Source organism: Carcharhinus amblyrhynchos, chromosome 7, assembly GCF_965287045.1.
Source record: "Carcharhinus amblyrhynchos chromosome 7, sCarAmb.v2.hapA, whole genome shotgun sequence".
Lineage (NCBI taxonomy): Eukaryota > Metazoa > Chordata > Chondrichthyes > Carcharhiniformes > Carcharhinidae > Carcharhinus > Carcharhinus amblyrhynchos.
Window position 1 is genome coordinate 127,866,637 of NC_137330.1, and position 20,739 is coordinate 127,887,375.

At 43.9% G+C, this 20,739-nt stretch overlaps 1 protein-coding gene across 1 annotated transcript in view; it reads left to right on the forward strand.

Moving 5' to 3' along the window:
• Positions 1 to 20,739, forward strand: part of LOC145345624 (dynein axonemal heavy chain 8-like) — a gene marked incomplete at its 3' end in the record, with an annotated part of 1,250,971 nt that overhangs the window by 928,526 nt on the left and 301,706 nt on the right. The window contains exon 44 of the mRNA XM_080193458.1: positions 10,028 to 10,189. Coding sequence (XP_080049584.1) covers positions 10,028 to 10,189 — 162 coding nt within the window. The remainder of the gene's footprint in view (positions 1 to 10,027; positions 10,190 to 20,739) is intronic.

Genomic DNA, 20,739 nt, shown 5'->3' on the forward strand with positions numbered 1-20,739 from the left:
GGTTCCCAGCCATTATCTCCTCGTTCTCCCTGACTAGAAACGCATCTTCCAGCCGCCCCTCGAGTTGCCTGACCCGGGCCCTCAAGCGCTGATTATTATTATTGGGACATCCTCGGCCTCTTCCCTTACTTGTACCGTCTCCTTAACTTTAGCCCCCGTAATGTCACCTACCCTCGCACCCTCCCCCCCGCTAATTAGTTTAAAGCCCTGTCTACAGTCCTATTTACATGATTCGCCAGGATTGTGGTCCCAGCACGGTTCAGACCAACCCCATCCCGCCCGAACAGGTCCCACCTACCCCCCAATACTGATGCCAATGCCCCATAAATTCAAACCCATTCCTCCCACACCAATCCCTGAGCCACCCATTCACTTCCTTAATCTCATCAACCTTACGCCCGTCTGCACTCGGTTCAGGCAGTAGTCCAGAGATAACCACCTTGTCGGTTCTACTTTTTAATTCCATTCCCAGCTTTTCATACTCCCTCCCCAGATCATTTAAATCTAAAATCCCATTAGCTACTTCAAATTTCTCCTTTCCAATGTGGAATTTTACGCATTGGAGATTTGGGTGGAATTTTCCCATCCTGCCCGCCATGGAAATCATAGTGCACAGGAGGTGGACCATTCAAAGGTTTATTGGCCTCAGGCAGGATTTTCCGGTTTTGTGGTGCACGTAGCTGGAAAATCCTGCCCTAAGTGTGATGGCGGGCAGGATTAGTATGAGTTTCACTCTGGTGGGTTGGTTTCTTATGCCCAATCTTCTGCTTGAAGCCTATTAATTATGCATCGGGCGATCTGTTTGCTGAATCATGGTGGAGCAGGGACTGATTCTGCTGTCATCTCACGGATTTAAGTTCCTGGAGTCATATTTAAATACCACTTGAAAACACAAGTTATTCTTGGCAGCCTAGCTGTGAGGCTGAAAGTTCCAGAGGTGGTCTTAAGAAACAAAGAGTATTCAAAAATTTAGCCACAGCACCCTGGAGGCTTTACTTAGTGGTGTCCACTAGTACCAGGTGGTTGCTTTTGCCAGCAATGGATCGACAATGGCCTGTTTTTGTATTGTAAACCTCTATGACAAGAAGAAACATTTGTTCAACATCCACTTTGTCAAAACTGTTCAGAATCTTACATACTTCAATTAGGTCACCTCACTCAATTAGCCCTCCAAGCCTGCACTGGTCATGCTACCCGACTGAACTAAAGCCCCTACCCTTCCGGGGACCATATTACTCTATTCCCATCCTATTCATGTACCTATGAAGTACTTCTTAAAAGTCACTATTGTATCCGCTTCCATTATTTCCCACGGCAGTGAGTTCCGGGCACCCACTACTTTCTGTGTACAGAATCTGCCTTGCCCATCTCCTTTAAACCTTGTCCCTCGTACCTTAAACCTGTGCCCCCTAGTAATTGACTCTTCCACCCTGAGAAAAAGCTTCTGATTATCCACTCTGTCCATGCCTCTCATAATCTTGTACACTTTTATCAGGTCTATCAAAGACGCGGGTTGATGGGTTTTTGATAGGAGAGGGGATTAAGGGTTATGGGGAGAGGGCGGGAAAGTGGAACTGAGCAGCGACAGATCAGCCATGATCTTGTTGAATGGCGGGGCAGGCTCGAAGGGCTGGATGGCCTACTCCTGCTCCTATTTCTTATGTTCTTACGTTCTTATGTTCTCACTCTTTTAAACTCAAGTGGAAACAAACCCAGCCTCCCCAATCTATTGTTTTAAGATAATCAGCTCATTTCAAGTATCAATCTAATAAATCTCCTCTGAACTGCCTCCAACGCATTTACATCCTTCCTTCAATAAGGAGACCAAAACTACACACAGCATTTGGGATGTGGGCTCAACAGTACCCTGTATAGCTGAAATATAACATCTTTACTTGGACACAAAGACAGAATATGCTGGAAAAACTCAGCAGGTCTGACAGCATCAATAGGGAGAGAATAGAACCAACATTTCAAGTCAGGATGACCCTGCATCAGAGCCGAAGACAAGGACAGCATGGAAGTTAAAGAGAGCACATTAATTAGTGAAGGCAGTAATCCTAGGACCAGACAGAAGCAAGACAGAGAGCAAGGGAAGTCTAGATTAAACTGCATTTATCTGAATGCAAGAAGCCTGACGGGCAAGGCAGATGAACTCAAGGCATTGATGGATACGTGGGACTGGGATATTATAGCAATTACTGAAACATGGCTAAGGGAGGGACAGGACTGGTAGCTTAATGTTCCAGGGTACAGATTCTATAGGAAAGTTAGAACAGGAAGTAAGAGAGGAGGGGGAGTTGCACTTTTGATTACGGAAAGCATCACAGCCATACTAAAAAGGGATATATCCGAGGGTTATATACTGAGTCTATATGGGTAGAAGAGGAAAATCACTTTGATAGAGTTGTACTATAGGCCCCCAAATAGTCAGCAGGAAATTGAGGAGCAAATATGTAAGGAGATTACAGAGAGCTCCAAGAAAAATAGGGTGGTAATAGTTGGAGATTTTAATTTTCCCAACTTTGACTGGGACAGCCATAGTATTAGAGGGTTAGCTTCTACATATACATAAAGGGCAAAAGAGTAACAAGGGAGAAAATAGGGCCTCTTAAGGATCAACAAGGTCATCTCTGTACGGATCCACAAGAGATAGGTGAGATCCTAAATGAATATTTCTCATCAGTATTTATTGTTGAGGAAAGCATGGATGTTAAGGAACTGGGGAAATAAATATTGATGTCTTGAGGAGTGTACATATTACAGAGAAGGAGGTGCTGGCAGTCTTAAAGTGCATCAAAGTAGATAAATCTGTGGGACCTGATGAGGTATATCCCAGGACATTGTGGGAGGCTAGGGAGGAAATTGCAGGTCCCCTAGCCGAGATATTTGAACCATCAGGTGTGGTGCCTAAAGATTGGAGAGTGGCAAATGTTGTGCCTTTGTTTAAAAAGGGCTGCAGGGAAAAATCTGGGAACTACAGGCCAGTTAGCCTCACATCTGTGGTGGGTAAATTGTTGGAAGATATTTTGAGGGACAGGATCTACAGGTACTTAGAGATACAAGGAATGATTAGGGACAGTCAGCATGGCTTCATGAGTGGAAAATCATGTCTCACAAATTTAATTCAGTTTCTTGAAGGAGTAACCAAGAAGGTAGCTGAGTGTAGTGCAGTTGACGTTGTCTATATGGACTTTAGCAAGGCCTTTGACAAGGTACCGGATGCTAGGTTGTGGCATAAAGTTGAATCTCATGGGATCCAGGGTGAGGTTTCCAAACGGATACAAAATTTTACTTCTTCACAGAAGCCAGAGAGTGGTTGTGGAGAGTTGTTTTTCAAACTGGAGGCCTGTGACCAGCAGTGTACCTCAGGGATCAGTGCTGGGCCCACTGTTATTTGTCATTTATATTAACGATTTGGATGAGAATATTAGGGGCATGGTTTGTAAGGGCATGGTTTGTAAGTTTGCAGATGACAAGAAGATTGGTGGCATGGTGGACAGTGAGGAAGGTTATCTCCAACTGCAGCAAGATCTTGATCAATTGGGCCAGTGGGCTGATGAATGGCAGATGGAGTTTAATTTAAACAAATGAGAGATAATGCATTTTGGTAGATTGAAACAGGGCAGGACTTACTCAGTTAATGGTAGGGCATTGGGGAGATCGCTTCCCAATTTCTACAGAACAAAGAGATCTAGGGGTACATGTTCATAGCTCCTTGAAAGTGGAGTCACAAGTGGACAGAGTGGTGAAGAAGGCAGTCAGCATGTTTGGTTTCAGTCAGAACATTGAATACAGGAGTTGGGGTGTCTTGTTGAAGTTAAGAACACAAGAAGAAACATAAGAAATAGGAGCAGGAGTAGGCCATCTAGCCCTTTGAGCCTGCCCCGCCATTCAATAAGGTCATGGCTGATCTGAAGTGGATCAGTTCCACTTTCCTGCTTTCTCCCCTTAACCCTTAATTCCCTTGGCTGTCAAAAACCTATCTACCCATGACTTAAATACACTAAGTGAGGTAGCCTCCACCACTTCAACGGGCAGAGAATTCCAGAGATTCACCACCCTTTGAGTGAAGAAGTTCCTCTTCAACTCTGATCTAAACTGCCCCCCACTTACCTTGAGGCTGTGCCCTCTAGTCCTGCTATCCTTTCTGAGCAGGAAGAATCTCTCTACCTCTACCCTATCCAACCCTTTCATTATCTTATACGTCTCTACAAGATCCCCCCTCATCCTTCTAAACTCCAACGAGTACAGACCCAGTCTATTTAGTCTCTCTTCATAGGCCAACCCCCTCATTTCCGGTATCAGCCTAGTGAACCTCCTCTGCACTCCCTCCAAGGCCAAAATATCCTTGCGCAAGTGCGGCGACCAAAACTGCAAACAGTACTCCAGCTGTGGCCTCACCAGTGCCCTGTACAGTTGCAGCAAGACCTCCCTGCTGTTATATTCTATCCCCTTCGCTATAAAGGCCAGCATTCCATTCGCCTTCTTAATCACCTGCTGCACCTGCAGACTGGGTTTTTGCGACTCATGCACAAGGACCCCCAGGTCCCTCTGCACCGTAGCATGCTGCAGCTTTTCATCCTTTAAATAGTAATCCCTCCTACTATTATTTCTGCCAAAGTGGATAACCTCACACTTGCTAACATTGTACTCCATCTGCCAGGTCCTCGCCCACTCGCTCAGCCTATCCAGATCCCTCTGCAGACTTTCCACACCCTCTGCACAATTTGCTTTTCCACTCATCTTTGTGTCATCAGCAAATTTCGTCACCCTACACTTAGCCCCCTCTTCCAGATCATCTATATAAATGGTAAATAGCTGAGGCCCCAGCACCGATCCCTGCGGCACTCTACTAGTCACCAACTGCTAATCAGAATAGCACCCATTGATACCAACTCTGCCTCCTATTAGACAACCAATCCTCTATCCACGCTAACACCTTACGCCCAACTCCATGCACCTTAACCTTCTGAAGCAACCTTTTGTGCGGCACCTTATCAAATGCCTTTTGAAAATTGAGAAACACCACATCCACCGGTTCCCCTCTGTCTACCGCACTAGTCACATCTTCATAGAAATCCAATAAATTCGTTAAACACGACTTCCCATTAACGAATCCGTGCTGTGTCTGCTCTATCAGACCATTCTTTTCTAGGTGCCTCGCTATTTCTTCTTTGATGACGGATTCAAGCATTTTTCCAACTACAGATGCTAAACTAACCGGCCTATAATTCCCTGCCTTTTGCCTGCTACCTTTTTTAAACAGCGGCGTAACATTAGATGTTTTCCAATCTTCTGGCACTTCCCCGGAATCCAGCGAAGTTTGGTAAATAATCACTAAGGCATCCACTATCACCTCTGCCATTTCCCTCAGAACCCTGGGATGCATTCCATCCGGTCCTGGGGACTTGTCCACCATCAGTCCCGTTAGTCTATCGAGCACTACCTCTCTAGCGACAGTAATCGCATTCAGGCCCTCAACTCCTACCATCCTTCTATCTTTAATATCCGGCAAACTATTCGCATCCTCCTCCATGAAGACCGAGGCAAAAAACTTATTTAAGGCCTCCGCCATTTCCTCATCTCCCACCACTAAATCCCCCCTCTCATCCTCTCAGGGTCCAATATTCACTCTAGCCAGCCTCCTCTTCTTCACATATTTGTAAAAACTCTTACTGTCCTTTTTTATATTTAGTGCTAGTTTAGCTTCATAGGCTATCCTTCCTTTCTTTATCAACTTCTTAGTCATTCTTTGAAGTTGTACAAGACATTGGTAAGGCCACACTTGGAATACTGTGTGCAATTCTGGTCACCCTATTATGGAAAGGATATTATTAAACTAGAAAGACTGCAGAAAAGATTTACTAAGATGTTACCGGGACTTGATGGACTGAGTTATAAGGAGAGGCTGAATAGACTGGGACTTTTTTCTCTGGAGTGTAGAAGGCTGAGGAGTGACCTTATAGAGATCTATAAAATAATGAGGGCCGTAGAAAAGGTACATAATCAATATCTTTTCCCAAAAATAGGGGAGTCTAAAACTAGAGGGCATAGGTTTAAGGTGATAGGAGAGAGATACAAAAGTGTCTAGAGGGGCACTTTTTTCACACAGAATGTGGTGATCGTCTGGAACAAGTTGCCAGAGGTAGTAGTAGAGTCAGGTAAATTTTATCTTTTAAAATGCATTTGGATAGTTACATGGGTACGATGGATATTGAGGGATATGAACCAAATGTGAGCAATTGGGATTAACTTAGGGGTTTAAAAAAAAACAAGGGCAACGTGGACAAGTTGGGCCGAAGAGCCTGTTTCTATGCTGTAAACCTCTATGAATCTATGACTCGAAGGAAAACCGGACAAGATTTATACTACATGGGTGAGGACATGGGTGGAAGGGGCTGTAATTGGTAGGAATGGCATGGACAAAAATACAAAGGGAACATAAAGGTAGGAATAATGTTATGAGCATCTATTAAGAGATTGGAATGTGTAAATTCAAGAACAAAGGTGCAGAATGTAGGAATATGGCAGATGGTCCGAGTGGGGTGGGGGAATAAAACAAGATGGAAAGTGAGGTTTCAGAAGTGGAAAATTAAAAAATACAAATATAAAGTAATACAAATGGATGAATAATATTAAAAGTAGAAATAAAATAAAATAAATGGAAATGGAGTGAAGGTGGAGGAAAGAACAAAGAAAATTACAGCACTGGAACAGGCCCTTTGGCCCTTCAAACCTGCATTGACCATGCTGCCCCTCTGAACTAAAACCCCCTAACCTTCCGGGAACTATTTCCCCTATTCCCATCATATTCGTATATTTGTCCAGACACCCGTTAAAAGTCCCTATTGTATCAGCTTCCTCTACTTCCCTCAGCAGCAAGTTCCAGGCAACTCAACATACTTCCCCCAATTCCATGCACTTTTATCTTGAATGATGATCTCTTGTGCGGGACTTAATCAAATATTTTCTGAAAGTAAATCAGAAATCATGCTCTAAACTTGTTGAACTCAATGTTCAGTCCAGAAAGCTGTGAAGTGCCTAATCAAAAGATGAGGTATTGCTTTGGAGATAGTGACCACAATTCGGTGTCCTTCATTTTTGCAATGGAGAGGAATAGGGTCAAACGGCAGGGCAAGGTTTATAATTGGGGCAGGGGTAATTGTGATGCGATTAGGCAAGAATTAGGGAGCAAAAGATGGGAGCAGAAACTGTCAGATATGGGCACAAATGAAAAGTGGAGCTTGTTCAAGGAACAAATACTGCATGTCCTTGATAAGTATGTCCCTGTCAGGCAGCGAGGAAATGGCCGAGGGAACCATGGTTCACAAAGGAGGTTGAATGTCTTGTCAAGAGGAAAAAGGAGGTGTATGTAAGGATGGAAAAACAAAGTTCAGTTGGGTCGCTTGAGGGTTACAAGCTAGTTAGGAATAAGTTTAAAAAAAGGGCTTAAGAGAGCTAGGAGGGGGCATGAGAAGTCCTTGGCGGGTCGGATAAAGGAAAACCCCAAGGCTTTTTACTCTTATGTGAGAAATAAAAGAATGACCAGGGTGAGGTTAGGGCCAGTCAAGGCTACAAGTCGAAACTTGTGCATGGAGTCAGAACAGATAGATGAGGCATTGAATGAATACTTTTCTTCAGCGTTCGCTGAGGAGAGGGACCATGTTTTTGAGAATGTGGGTGTGATACAGGCTGATAGGATATAGGAGATAGATGTTCTAAGGGAAGATGTATTAGCAATTTTGAAAAACCTGAGTCCCCTGGGCCAGATGGGATACATTCTAGGTTACTTTGGGAAGCAAGGGATGAGATTGCGGAACCTTTAGCTTTGATCTTTGGGTCCTCACTGTCCATAGGGATTGTGCCAGAGGACTGGAGAGTGGTGAATGTTGTTCCTCTCTTCAAGAAAGGAAATAGGAATGACCCTGGTAATTATAGGCCAGTTAGTCTTACTTCGATGGTCAGTAAGTTAATGGAAAGGGTCCTGAGGGATAGGATTTATGACCATTTGAAAAGATGCAGCTTAATCCAGGATAGTCAGCACAATTTCGTGAGGGGTAGGTCCTGCCTCAAAAACTTGATTGAATTCTTTGAAGAGGTAACTAAGTATGTGGACGAAGGTCTTTTACATGGATTTTAGTAAGGCGTTTGATAAGGTTCCCCAGGGTAAGCTCATAAAGAAAGTAAGGAGGTGTGGGATAGAAGGAAATTTGGCCAATTGGATAAGTAACTGACTGTCTCATAGAAGACAGAGGGTGGTGGTGGAGGGAAAATTTTCAGACTGGAGGCCAGTTACCAGCAGTGTACCAGGGATCAGTGCTGGGTCCTCTGTTAACTGTGATTTTTATCAATGACTTGGAAGACGAGGCTGAAGGGTGGGTTAGTAAATTTGCTGATGACACCAAAATTGGTGGAGTAGTGGATGAGGTGGAGGGCTGTTGTATGCTGCAAGGAGACATTGATAGGATGCAGAGCTGGGCCGAAAATTGGCGGATGGAGTTTAACTCTAATAAGTGCGAGGTGATTCATTTTGGTAGGACAAACTTGAATGCAGATTACAGGGTCAACGGCAGGACTCTGAGGAATGTGGAGGAACAGAGAGATCTTGGGGTTCTCTGAAGGTTGCCACTCAAGTGGATAGAACCGTGAAGAAGGCTTATACTGTGTTAGCTTTTATTAACAGTGGGTTTGAGTTTAAAAGTCCTGGGGTTATGCTGCAACTATACAGGACTTTGGTGAGACCACTTTTGGAATACTGTGTGCAGTTCTGGTCACCTCAGTATAAGAAAGATGTGGAAGCATTAGAGAGAGTGCTGAGGAGATTTACCAGGATACTGGTTTGGAGGGTAGGTCTTACGAGGAAAGGTTGAGGGAGCTGGGGCTTTTCTCTTAAGAATGGAGGAGAATGAGAGGCAACGTAATAGAGGTTTATAAGATGATGAGGGGGATAGATAGAGTGGACATGGAAAGACTATTTCCTTCGGTGGATGTAGCTGTTACTGGGGGCATAACTATAAGGTCCATGGTGGGAGATATAGGAGAGATATCCGAGGTAGATTCTCTACTCAGAGAGTGGTTGGGGTGTGGAATAGACTGCCTGCTGTGATAGTGGAGTCGAACACTTTAGGAACTTTCAAGCAGTTATTAGATAGGCATATGGAACACACCAGAATGATAAGGAGTGGAATAGCTTGATCTTGGGTTCAACATAGCTTGGCACAACATTGAGGGCCAAAGGGCCTGTACTGTGCTGTTCTGTTCTATGTTCTATGCTATATGCTCCTCTAGTTTATGTTGGACTTCACTGGAACATTGCAACAGGCTAAGGATGGAGATGTGGTCATGAGATCAGGCTGATGCATTGAAAAGACAAGTGACGGGGAGTTCTGGATCCTGCTTGCTGACGATTGAAGGTGTCCTGTAAAGTGTCCACTCAGTCTGCATTTGGTCTCTCCAATATAAAGTAGACCGCATTGGGAGCAGTGAATGCAATAGACCAGATTAAAGAAAGTGCACGTAAAATGCTGCTTCACCTGAAAAGAATATTTGGTGAGCAGGTCAAAGATGAAGGGGCAGATGTTGCACTTTCAATGATTGCATGGGATGGTGCCATTAGCAGTGGGTGAGGTGTTTGGTGTGATGGAGGAGTGGACCGAGGTGTCCCAGGAGGAAAAGGATGAAACGAGTGAAAAGTGACTACAAGGGAGACACTATCCTGGTTCTGAGAGGAAGGGAAAATGGTGAGAGCAGTGGCACAGAAGATGGGTTGGACAACCATAATGGGTGGAAAACCACAATTTAGGAAGAAGGAAGATGTAACAGCAGCGCCACTTTGAAAAATGACAGCTGGAAAATCACATGCATGCTGTGTTTTGAATGAGTCAAAGAGTTGAGAATGTATATCTAGAACATTTCTTCAAAACTTGCTACTCATGAAAATATGATTAGAAATGTTTAAGGGAAAAAATATTGCAGATATTATCATATGCCTTTGATAATATTAATGATATTCATCTTTCCACAGCTGGATTCTCCAGTGATTGCAAAAGGTCCTGTGGAACTATGGTTAAGTGAATTATTGCGTGTGCAGCAAGCTTCATTGCATACAGTGATTAAATTAGCATATTACAGCTTCACTGAACCAGATTTCCAGCTAATACCTTTCCTCTATGAGGCTCCTGGTCAGGTAAATCAATGAAGATATATATGGTTTTATCTTAATGATTCTTTACTGTTATTGGGTTAGATGGATAGATCTACCAATTTTTAAAATGTTTTTAAGTATTAGTGTATCCAACTCTTCTGGCACAATTTTAAAGTGTATTTATTAGTGTCACAAGTAGGCTTACATTAACATCACAAAGAAGCTACTGTGAAAATCCCCGAGTCACATTCCAATGCCTGTTCAGATACACTGAGGGAGAATTTATTGTAGCTAATGAACCTAACCAGCACATTTTTCAGGCTGTGAGAGGAAACTGCAGGACCCAGAGGAAACCCATGGGGAGACTGTGCAGAGTCTGCACAGACAGTGATCTAAGGTGGGAATCAAACTCAGGTCCCTGGTGCTGTGAAACAGCAATGCTAACCAATGTGCTACCATGCCACCCTTAGATCATCTTCTTAGATTATCTTCACTACAAAGGTACAAGTTCATTTCACTTTAAGGAATTTTGGAGAAGGATATCATTTATAATCCCCAGGGAGGAATGACACATGTATTATGAAAGGAAAATCAGGAATAAGTAAGATAAGATGAGGTGTATCATGCATTTAATTAATGAAGGAAGGTTACTGAGGTTGGATAATAAACTTTGAAAAACTGAAAATATTAAAGTGATTAAAGTAATCATTTTTCAAGATTATAAACAGGACTGACAATGAATTGAGGTTTTTTCAAATGAATATCAGGGAATACAAGTTAAAATTCAGAATGAGGTGTGATGATAACTGCTGTTTTGATATATTTTATGTTTATGTTGGGGCTGCTTTAGGAGGTAGTGTTTTGTTACAAGAGTTGATTCGTCTGTTAACATGTGCTGAGAATGCAGGCTAATAACTGATTTTATTGAGGAATGTGTTAATTTGTAGAGTTAATAGATCTTTTGTCGATATAGGTTCCCCTGTAATTTTAGACTGGGGAGGCGATACCTAGTGGTATTGCTACACTATTAATCCAGAAACTCAGTTGATGTTTTGGGGACCCAGGTTCAAATCTCACCACAGCAAATAGTGGAATTTGAATTTAATAAAAATATCTGGAATTAAGAATTTACTGATGATCATGAAACCATTGCCGATTGTCAGAAAAACCCATCTAGTGCACTATTGTCCTTTAGGGAATGAAATCTGCTGTCCTTACCCTGTCTGGGTGACTCCAGATCCGCAACAATGTAGTTGGATCTGGTTCAAGGGCAATTAGGGATGGGCAATAAGTGCTGGCCAGCCCATGAATCCCACATCCCATAGACAGATTAAAAAAACATTTTTAAAAGACAGAGGAGGGGCGGCAATTCTCCATCCCGCTGCACTGACTTTTCAGTGCAGTGCACCAGGGCCTCTCGTGTTGGCTGATTCACAGGATTTGCGCTTACGTTCCCGCCCCATTGGTATCCCCCAACCCAAGTTTTTGGCACTGACGGAACAATGCTGAAAATCAGTATAATAGATATTTACAAAGAACAAAGAACAACACAGCATGGGAAACAGACCGTTCGGCCCAAGAGCCCACGCCGCCATTTCAACATTGTGAGTCCCCTCTTCCACCTATCACCCTTGTCTGCGCTTATGGCACTCCACATTGGAAACCAGATTGAGGGGAGACTAATTTAGGGACAATTTGTTACACTAATCAGCCTAAGAGCACATCTTTGGGGTGTGAGAGGAAACCAGAGCACCCGGAGAAAATCCACGCAAGCACGGGGAGAATGTGCAAACTCCCACAGACACTGGCCCAAATCCATGTATCTGCACAACAAACAGTGATATTCACTGAGCTGTCGTGTTGCCCATCAGCTGGTCCAGTTTAAGCGTACACTAACAACGTAAAGCTCTAGGCTACTCTCAAAACATCCAAGAACAGCCCTCGCACGACCCACCGCGTGTATGCCCCTTGTTCGACAACAAGGCAGACCGAAGCACCTGTGGATTAAAAGAGAAAAACATCAATAACATGCACATCTTATGCAAACATTCAAGGGAATCCCCAGAAGCTCAAAAGTAAAACAAGTGAGCCAGAAAATATGTTGGAAGGTCCATAGGAATCAATAGATTCCCAGGAATGTCCCAAGGCTCTTTATCCCTATTTAAAACAGTCTCCTATATCCCTCCATCTCTATTCTGCTCATGTGCCTATCTAAGTATCCCTTAAACAACTCCAGCATGCCTGCCTCCACCACCTTACTTGGCAGTGCATTCCATACCCCCACAACCCTCTGTTTGTAAAACCTCCCTCTAACATCCGAATTATACCTCACCCCTCTCACCCTAAGCCTGTGGCCCCTCGTCATCTTTGTTTCTAATCTAGGAAAAAGCTTACCACTGTTTACTCTATCTATACCCTTCATAATCTTATACACCTACATTAGATCTCCCCTCATTCTCTGTCTTTCGAAGGAAAACAGCCCCAATTTGCCCAATCTTTCCTCATAACCCAGTCCTTCCATACCAGGCAGCATCCTGGTAAACCTCCTCTGCACTCTCTCCAGGGTCTCCACGTCCTTCCAGTGTTAGGGCGACCAGAACTGGACGCAGTACTCCAAATGCGGTCTAACCAACGTTCTATACAACTGCAACATTAGATGCCAGCTCTTGTACTCTATACCCCTTCCTATAAAGGCTAGCATACCATAAGCTTTCCTCACAACCTTCTCCACCTGTACTGCCACCTTCAAAGACTTGTGCACTTGCACCCCCAGGTCCCTCTGTGTTTCTATACTCTTAATAGGTCTACCCTTTATCATATAACTCCCCCCTACATTATTTCTTCCAAAATGCATCACCTCGCATTTATCAGGGTTAAATTCCATCTGCCATTTATCTGTCCAATATACCAGCCTATCTATATCCTGCTGTATTGCCTGACACTGCTCCTCACTGTCTGCCAGTCCAGCCATCTTCGTGTCATCTGCAAACTTGCTGATCACACCACGTACTCCCTCTTCCAAATCATTTATGTATATTACAAAGAGAAGAGGTCCCAGTACTGAGCCCTGCAGCACTCCACTAGTGACAGACCTCCAGCTAGAAAAAGACCCTTCCACTACTACTCTCTGTCTCCTATTACCAAGCCAGTTATCAAGGGTCCGAGACAACAATCTTCACCCTCGTTAGCATCTTCCACCTCTCTGGTGCGGTTTACACTAGGGTCGTGATTCTCCCATTGCGGTCCCCCGCTTTTCTGGTGGGTCCAGCCAGGAGATGCACATCTGCAGCCTTGAACGGGGATTTGCGCATGTGTCAAGAATGCATGCGCATCTCGCAGAGTCGCCAAACAGTCACCAGCCAAACCACACTGGAAACCAGCGGGAAGGCAAGTAAGTAATTTAAATCTGTTTTTAATCTATTTTAAATTCGTTAATTATCGGGACCTTTTAGGGTAACAAAGGGTAACATAAGGCAACAAAGTTTGCTGATAACACGAAGATGAGTGGGAATGCAAATTGTGTGGAGGGTGCAGAAAGTCTGCAGAGAGATTTGGATAGGTTGAGTGAGTGGGCGAGGACCTGGCAGATGGAGTATAACGTAGGCAAATGTGAGGTTATCCACTTTGGAAGAAATAGTAGTAGGATGGAATATTATTTAAATGGTGAAAAGTTGCACCCTGGGGGTCCTTGTGCACGAATCGCAAAAACCCAGTCTGCAGGTGCAGCAGGTGATCAAGAGGGCGAATGGAATGTTGGCCTTTATAGCGAGGGGGATAGAATATAAAAGCAGGGAGATCTTGCTGCAACTGTACAGGGCACTGGTGAGGCCACAACTTGAGTACTGTGTGCAATTTTGGCCCCCTTATTTGCAAAAGGATATATTGGCCTTGGAGGGAGTACAGAGAAGGTTCACCAGGTTGATACCGGAGATGAGGGGGTTAGCTTATGAGGAGAGATTGAGTAGATTGGGCCTGTACTCATTAGACTTTAGAAGGCTGAAGGAAGATCTTATAGAGACTTACAAGGTAATGAAGGGGCTAGATAGGGTAGAGGTAGAGAGATTCTTTCCACTTAGAAAGGAAACCAGAACTAGAGGGCATAGCCTCAAAATAAGGGGGAGGCGCAGTTTAGAACAAAGTTGAGGAGCAACTTCTTCTTTCAGAGGGTAGTGAATCTCTGGAATTCTCTGCCCATTGAAGTGGTGGAGGCTACCTCGTTGAATATATTTAAGTCATGGGTAGATAGATTTCTGATCGATAAGGGAATTAAGGGTTATGGGGAGCAGGCGGGTAAGTAGAACTGATCCACATCAGATCAGCCATGATGTTACTGAGTGGTGGGGCAGGCTCGAAGGGCTAGACGGCCTACTCCTGCTCCTACTTCTTATGTTCTTATGTTCTCTCAGGAGGTAGGTAGTCATTAAACTTGCTTTCAGGGTGAGCTAAATTAGTTCTTATTTGGGAAGTTAAAAACTGCACTTTAGTGCATTAAGAACATAAGAACATAAGAAATAGGAGCAGGAGTAGGCCATCTAGCCCTTCGAGCCTGCCCCGCCATTCAATAAGATCATGGCTGATCTGAAGTGGATCAATTCCACATTCCCGCTTTCTCCCCATAACCCTTAATTCCCTTGCCTACCAAAAACCTATCTACCTGTGTCTTAAATATATTTAGTGAGGTAGCCTCCACCACATCAACGGGCAGAGAATTCCAGAGATTCACCACCCTTTGAGTGAAGAAGTTCCTCCTCAACTCCATTCTAAACTGCTCCCCCCTTATCTTGAGGCTGTGTCCTCTAGTCCTGCTGCCCTTTCTGGGCGGGAAGAATCTCTCTACCTCTAACCTATCCATCCCCTTCATTATCTTATACGTCTCTATAAGATCCCCCCTCATCCTTCTAAACTCCAACGAGTACAAACCCAGTCTATTCAGCCTCTCTTCATCGTCCGACCCCCTCAACTCCGGTATCAGCCTAGTGAACCTCCTCTGCACTCCTTCCAAGGCCAAAATATCCTTGTGCAAGTGCGGCGACCAAAACTGCACACAGTACTCCAGCTGCGGCCTCACCAGTGCCCTGTACAGTTGCAGCAAGACCTCCCTGCTTTTATATTCAATCCCCCTCGCTATAAAGGCCAGCATCCCATTTGCCTTCCTGATCACCTGCTGCACCTGCAGACTGGGTTTTTGTGACTCATGCAAAAGGACCCCCAGGTCCCTTTGTTGCATGTTGCATTCCTGCAACATGAATCAGCTGGGTCAGCTCTCAACTGAACTTGGCTAGCTGTTAGTACCACAGGCAGCAGAGACTACAAGCAAGACTGCTAACTGGTAAGTAAGTGTTTTTTTTTTGTTCTTGGCATTGTAATTGTTGCACACTACTATAGTGTTTCTGTGTAATTTCTGTGGTTTATAGTTTGAAAAGGTAGTAACAAGGAGCAGAAAAGAAGAACCCTAGAAAAATTGGATATAATCTGAAACAAAACATCTTTCAAAAGTTTAATTTAAAAGGGGAAGACGTGACAAGAGAGCTCCAAGCCGTGGTTTGCTCCTCTTTCTCCATGTGGCAGGCTGCAGACAGTTCCAGTCCCCTGTATCAGCATGTGTGCGGGAAGTGTCTCCAGAAAAGCTCCTGGAAGCTTGAGTTTCAGAGCTGAAGCAGTGGCTGGAGCCACTGTGGAGCATCTGCGAATCAGAGAGTATAATGTGGATAACATGTACAGAGAGGTGGTCATACCGCAGGCTCAGGCTCCACAGGCAGGAAGGGAATGGGTGACCACCAGACAGAGCAAGAGAGATAGACAGGTAGTGAAGGAATCTCCTGTGACCATTCCCCTGCAGAACAGATATACGGCTTTGGATACTGTTTAGGAGAATGACCTCTCTAGGGAAAGCAGCAGCAGCCAAACTCATTGCATCATGGTTGCTTCTGCTGCAGAGGGGAGAGGTAGAGAAAGTGCCAGTGCAATAGTTATAGGGGATTCAATTGTAAGGGGAATAGACAGGCGTTTCTGTGACTGCAAACGAGACTCCAGGATGGTATGTTGCCTCCCTATTGCTAGGGTCAAGGATGTCTCCGAGCTGCTGCAGGACGTTCTGAAGGGGGAGAGCGAGCAGCCAGTGGCCATAGTACACATTGATACAAAGGATTTAGGTTTAAAAAAAGGGATGAGGTCCTAAAAGCAGAATACAGGGAGCTAGGAAAAAAGTTAAGAAATCGAACCTCAAAGGTCGTTATCTCAGGATTACTCCCAGTGCCACATGCTAGTCAGAGTAGAAATGACAGGATATGTCAGATAAATATGTGGCTGAAGAGACAGTGTCAGGGAAAGGGTTTCAAACACCTGGGGCATTGGGACTATTTATAAGTTTAGTATGATCAGAAATAGTCAGCTTTGTCAAGGGCATGCTTTATGACCTAGTTGAGTTCTTTGAAAATGTGACTGAACACATTGACGAAGGAAGAGTGGTGGGTGTGGTTTACATGGACTTCAGCAAGGCATTTGGTAAGGTCCCCCATGCAAGACTTCTTGAAAAGGTGAGAGGGCATGGGATCCAAGGGGCTGTTGCCTTGTGGATCCAGAACTGGCTTGTCTGCAGAAGGCAGAGAGTGGTTGTGGATGGGTCTTTTTCTGCATGGAGGTAGGTCACCACTATAGTGCCCCAGGGATCTGTTCTAGGACCCTTGCTGTTTGTCATTTTCATAAATGACCAGATGAGGAAGTGGAGAGATGGTTTGGTAAGTTGGCCGATGACATGCAGGTTGATGGTGTTGTGGATTGTCAGGAGGGATGTCAGAAGTTGCAGCGAGACATAGATAGGATGCAAGACTGGGCAGAGACGTGACAGATGGACTTCAACGTGGATAAATGTGTAGTGGTCCATTTTGGCCGGTCCAATGGGATGAAGGAGTATAATATCAAGGGTAGGACTCTTAGTAGTGTTGAGAATCAGAAGGACCTTGGGGTCCGGGTCCATAGGACTCTTAAATCGGCCTCGCAGGTGGAGGATGTGGTCAAGAAGGCGTATGGTGTACTGGCCTTCATTAATCGAGGGATTGAGTTTAGGAGTCGGGAGATAATGCTACAACTTTATAAGACCCTTGTCAGACCCCACTTGGAGTACTGTGCGCTGTTCTGGTCGCCTCACTACAAAAAGGACATGGAAGCTATTGAGAGGGTGCAGAGGAGATTTACAAGGATGTTGCCTGGATTGGGAGGCATGCCTTATGAGGATAGGTTGAGGGAACTAGGTCTCTTCTCCCTGGAGAGACGAAGATTGCAAGACAACCTGATAGAGGTTTATAAGATGTTGAGAGGTATAGATAGGGTGGATTCTCAGAGGCTATTTCCCAGGGCTGAAATGGTTGCTACGAGAGGACAAAGGTTTAAGCTGCTCGGGAGCAGGTACAGAGGAGATGTCAGGGGTAAATTTTTCACTCAGAGGGTGATGAGTGAGTGGAATCGGCTGCTGTCAGTGGTGGTAGAGGCGAACTCGCTGAGGTCTTTTAAGAGACTTCTGGATGAGTACATGGGATTTAATGGGATTGAAAGTTATAGATAGGCCTGGTAGGTATGGATATGATTGGCGCAACTTGTGAGCCGAAGAGCCTGTTTGTGCTGCAGTGTTCTATGTTCTATGTTCTGGGGGACCTGTACAGATTGGATGGGTCACACCTGGGCAAGACTGAGAATGATGTCCGGGGGGCCGGTGGGGGTTTGCGAGAGCGGTTGGGGAGGGCTTAAACTAATATGCCAGGGGCATGGAAACCTATGTAAGATGTCTGAAGGACAAAATGTAGGGAGAATGTTCCAACTACATCAAAAATCAGGAAAAAAGTTAAAAGGAAGGAGAAATCAGGAGATTTTATTAATAGAAGTGTTAGAATTCAAAAAGAAGGTTAAAAAATAGGCATAAGAGCACTTTATCTGAATGCTCGTCGCATTCGAAACAAGGTAAATGAGTTGACAGCACAAACCATTGAGAATGAGTATGATTTGTTGGCCATTACAGAGACGTGGTTGCAAGATGGTCATGACTGACAATTAAATATCCAGGGAAATCAGACTGTTTGGAGGGCCAACAGGAAGGTAAGGGATGTGATGTAGCTTTGATATTTAAGGATGACGTCAGGGTGGTTGTGAGAGATGATAGGTTCTATGGAAAAAAAGGTTGCATCCATTTGGGTGGAAATTAGAAATAGTAAGGAGAAAATGTCACTGATAGGTGCAGTCTATAGGCCGCCAAATAATGACATCATGATGGGGCGAGAAATAAACAAAGAAATAACTGATGCATGTAAAAATGATACAGCAATTGTCATGGGGGATTTTAATTTACATATCAATTGGTCAAACCAGGTCAATCAAGGCAGCCTTGAGAAGGAATTCATAGAATGTATCCGCGATAGCTTCCTTGAATGGAACCTACAAGGCAGCAAGCTATCCTAGATCTGCTCCTGTGTAATGAGACGGGAATAATTAATGATCTTGCAGTTAGGGATCCTCGTGGAAGGAGTGATCACAGCATGATTGACTTTAAAACAGAGAGCATGAGAAGGTAAATTCCAATACCAGTGTCTTGTGCTTAAACAAAGGAGACCACAAAAGGATGAAGGAGGAATTGGCTAAGGTAGACTGGGAGCAAAAACTTTATGGTGGAACAATTGAGGAACAGTGGAAGACTTTCAAAGCGATAGTGCTCAGCAAAAGTATATACTAGTGAGTAGGAACCTAGAGGATTGGGAAATCTTTAAAAGTCAGCAGAAAGCCACAAAAAAACTATAAAGAAAAGTAAGCTGGATTGTGAGAGCAAACTAGCTCAGAATATAAAAATAGATAGCAAAAGTTATTACAAATATATAAAACAAAAAAAGTGATAAAGTAAACATTGGTCCTTTAGAGGATGAGAAAGGGATGGAAAACTGGAGATGGGAAAATGGCTGAGGTATTGAACGAGTATCTTGTGTCAGTCTTCAGAGTGGAAGGCGCAAATCACATGTGAAAAATTGATGACAGGAAGGCTAGGACAGTGAGAATCTAGAATCTATCATTATCAAGAAAGAGGTAATGTTGGGCAAGTTAATGGGGCAAAAGGTAGACAAGTCTCCCTGTCCTGATGGAATTCATCCCAGCGTACTAAAACAGATGGCAGGAGAAATAGCAAATTCACTAGTGGTAATTTACCAAAATTCGCTGGACTCTGGGGTGGTTCCCACTTATTGGAAAATAGCAAATGTGACACCACTGTTTAAAAAAGGAAGTAGACAAAAGGCCAGTAACTATAGGCTGGTTAGCTTAACTTCTGTTGTAGGGAAAATGCTTGAATCTATCATCAAAGAAGAAATAGCAAGACATCTGGATATAAATTGTCCCATTAGTAAGTCGCAGCATGTGTTCACGAAGGGGTCATGTTTGACTAATCTGGTGGAATTCTTAGAGAACATTACATGTACAGTGAACAATGGGAACCTGTGGATGCAGTGTATCTGGATTTCCAGAAGACATTTGACAAGGTGCCGCACTAAAGACTGCTACATAAGGTAAAGGTGCACAGTGTTACGGGTAATGTATTAGCATGGATAGAAGATTAGTTAACTAACAGAAAGCAAGGAGTGGGGTAAATGGGTATTTTTCTGGTTGGCGATCAGTGACTAGTGGTGCACCTCAGGGATCAGTGTTGGGACTGCAATTGTTTACGATTTACATAGATGATTTGGAGTTGGGGACCAAGTGTAGTGTTTCAAAATTCGCTGATGACATTAAAGTGAATGGCAGACCAAAGTGTGCAGAGGATGCTAAAAGTCTGCAAAGGGATACAGATAGTCTAAGTGAGTGGGCGAGAATCTGGTAGGTGAAGTACATTGTTGATAAATATGAGGTCATCCATTTTGGTAGGAATAATAACAAAATGGACTATTATTCAAATTGTAAAAAATTGCAATATGCTGCTGTGCAGAGGGACCTGGGTATCCTTGTGCAGGAATCCCAAGGAGTTGGTTTGCAGATGCAGCAGATAATTAAGAAGGCAAATGGAATTTTGTCTTTCATTGTTAGAGGGATATGGTTTAAAAACAATGAGATTATGTTGCAGCTGTACGAGGTGCTGGTGATGTTGTAGTGGAGAATTTCTTGTTTCCCGAGCTGTGATAGTAAAACTTAACAAAGTTTGCTTTTTTAAAAATCAACTAGTTTTTATTATCACAAGTCCACGTTCGGCATGTGGGAGTCTTTTAAGGGACAGCTGAAAAGGTTGCAAGAAAGACGTGCCGGTTAAGAGGAAGGACGTGAAAGGTAGGATCAGGGAGCCGTGGATAACTAGGGAGTTTGAGGACTTGGTCAGGAGGAAAAGAGAGGCATACGTTAGGTCTGAGCAACTGGGAACAGAGAGAGCATTGGAGGAATACAGAGAGAGCAGGAGAGAGATCAAACAGGGAGTTAGAAGGGCGAAAAGGGGGCATGAAATGGTCTTGGCAGACAGGATTAAGGAAAATCCAAAAGCATTTTACTCCTATGTTAGGAATAAAAGGATGGTTAGAGGAAAAATTGGTCCACTGAGAGACAGAGGAGGAGAACTATGCCTGGAGTCCAAGGGA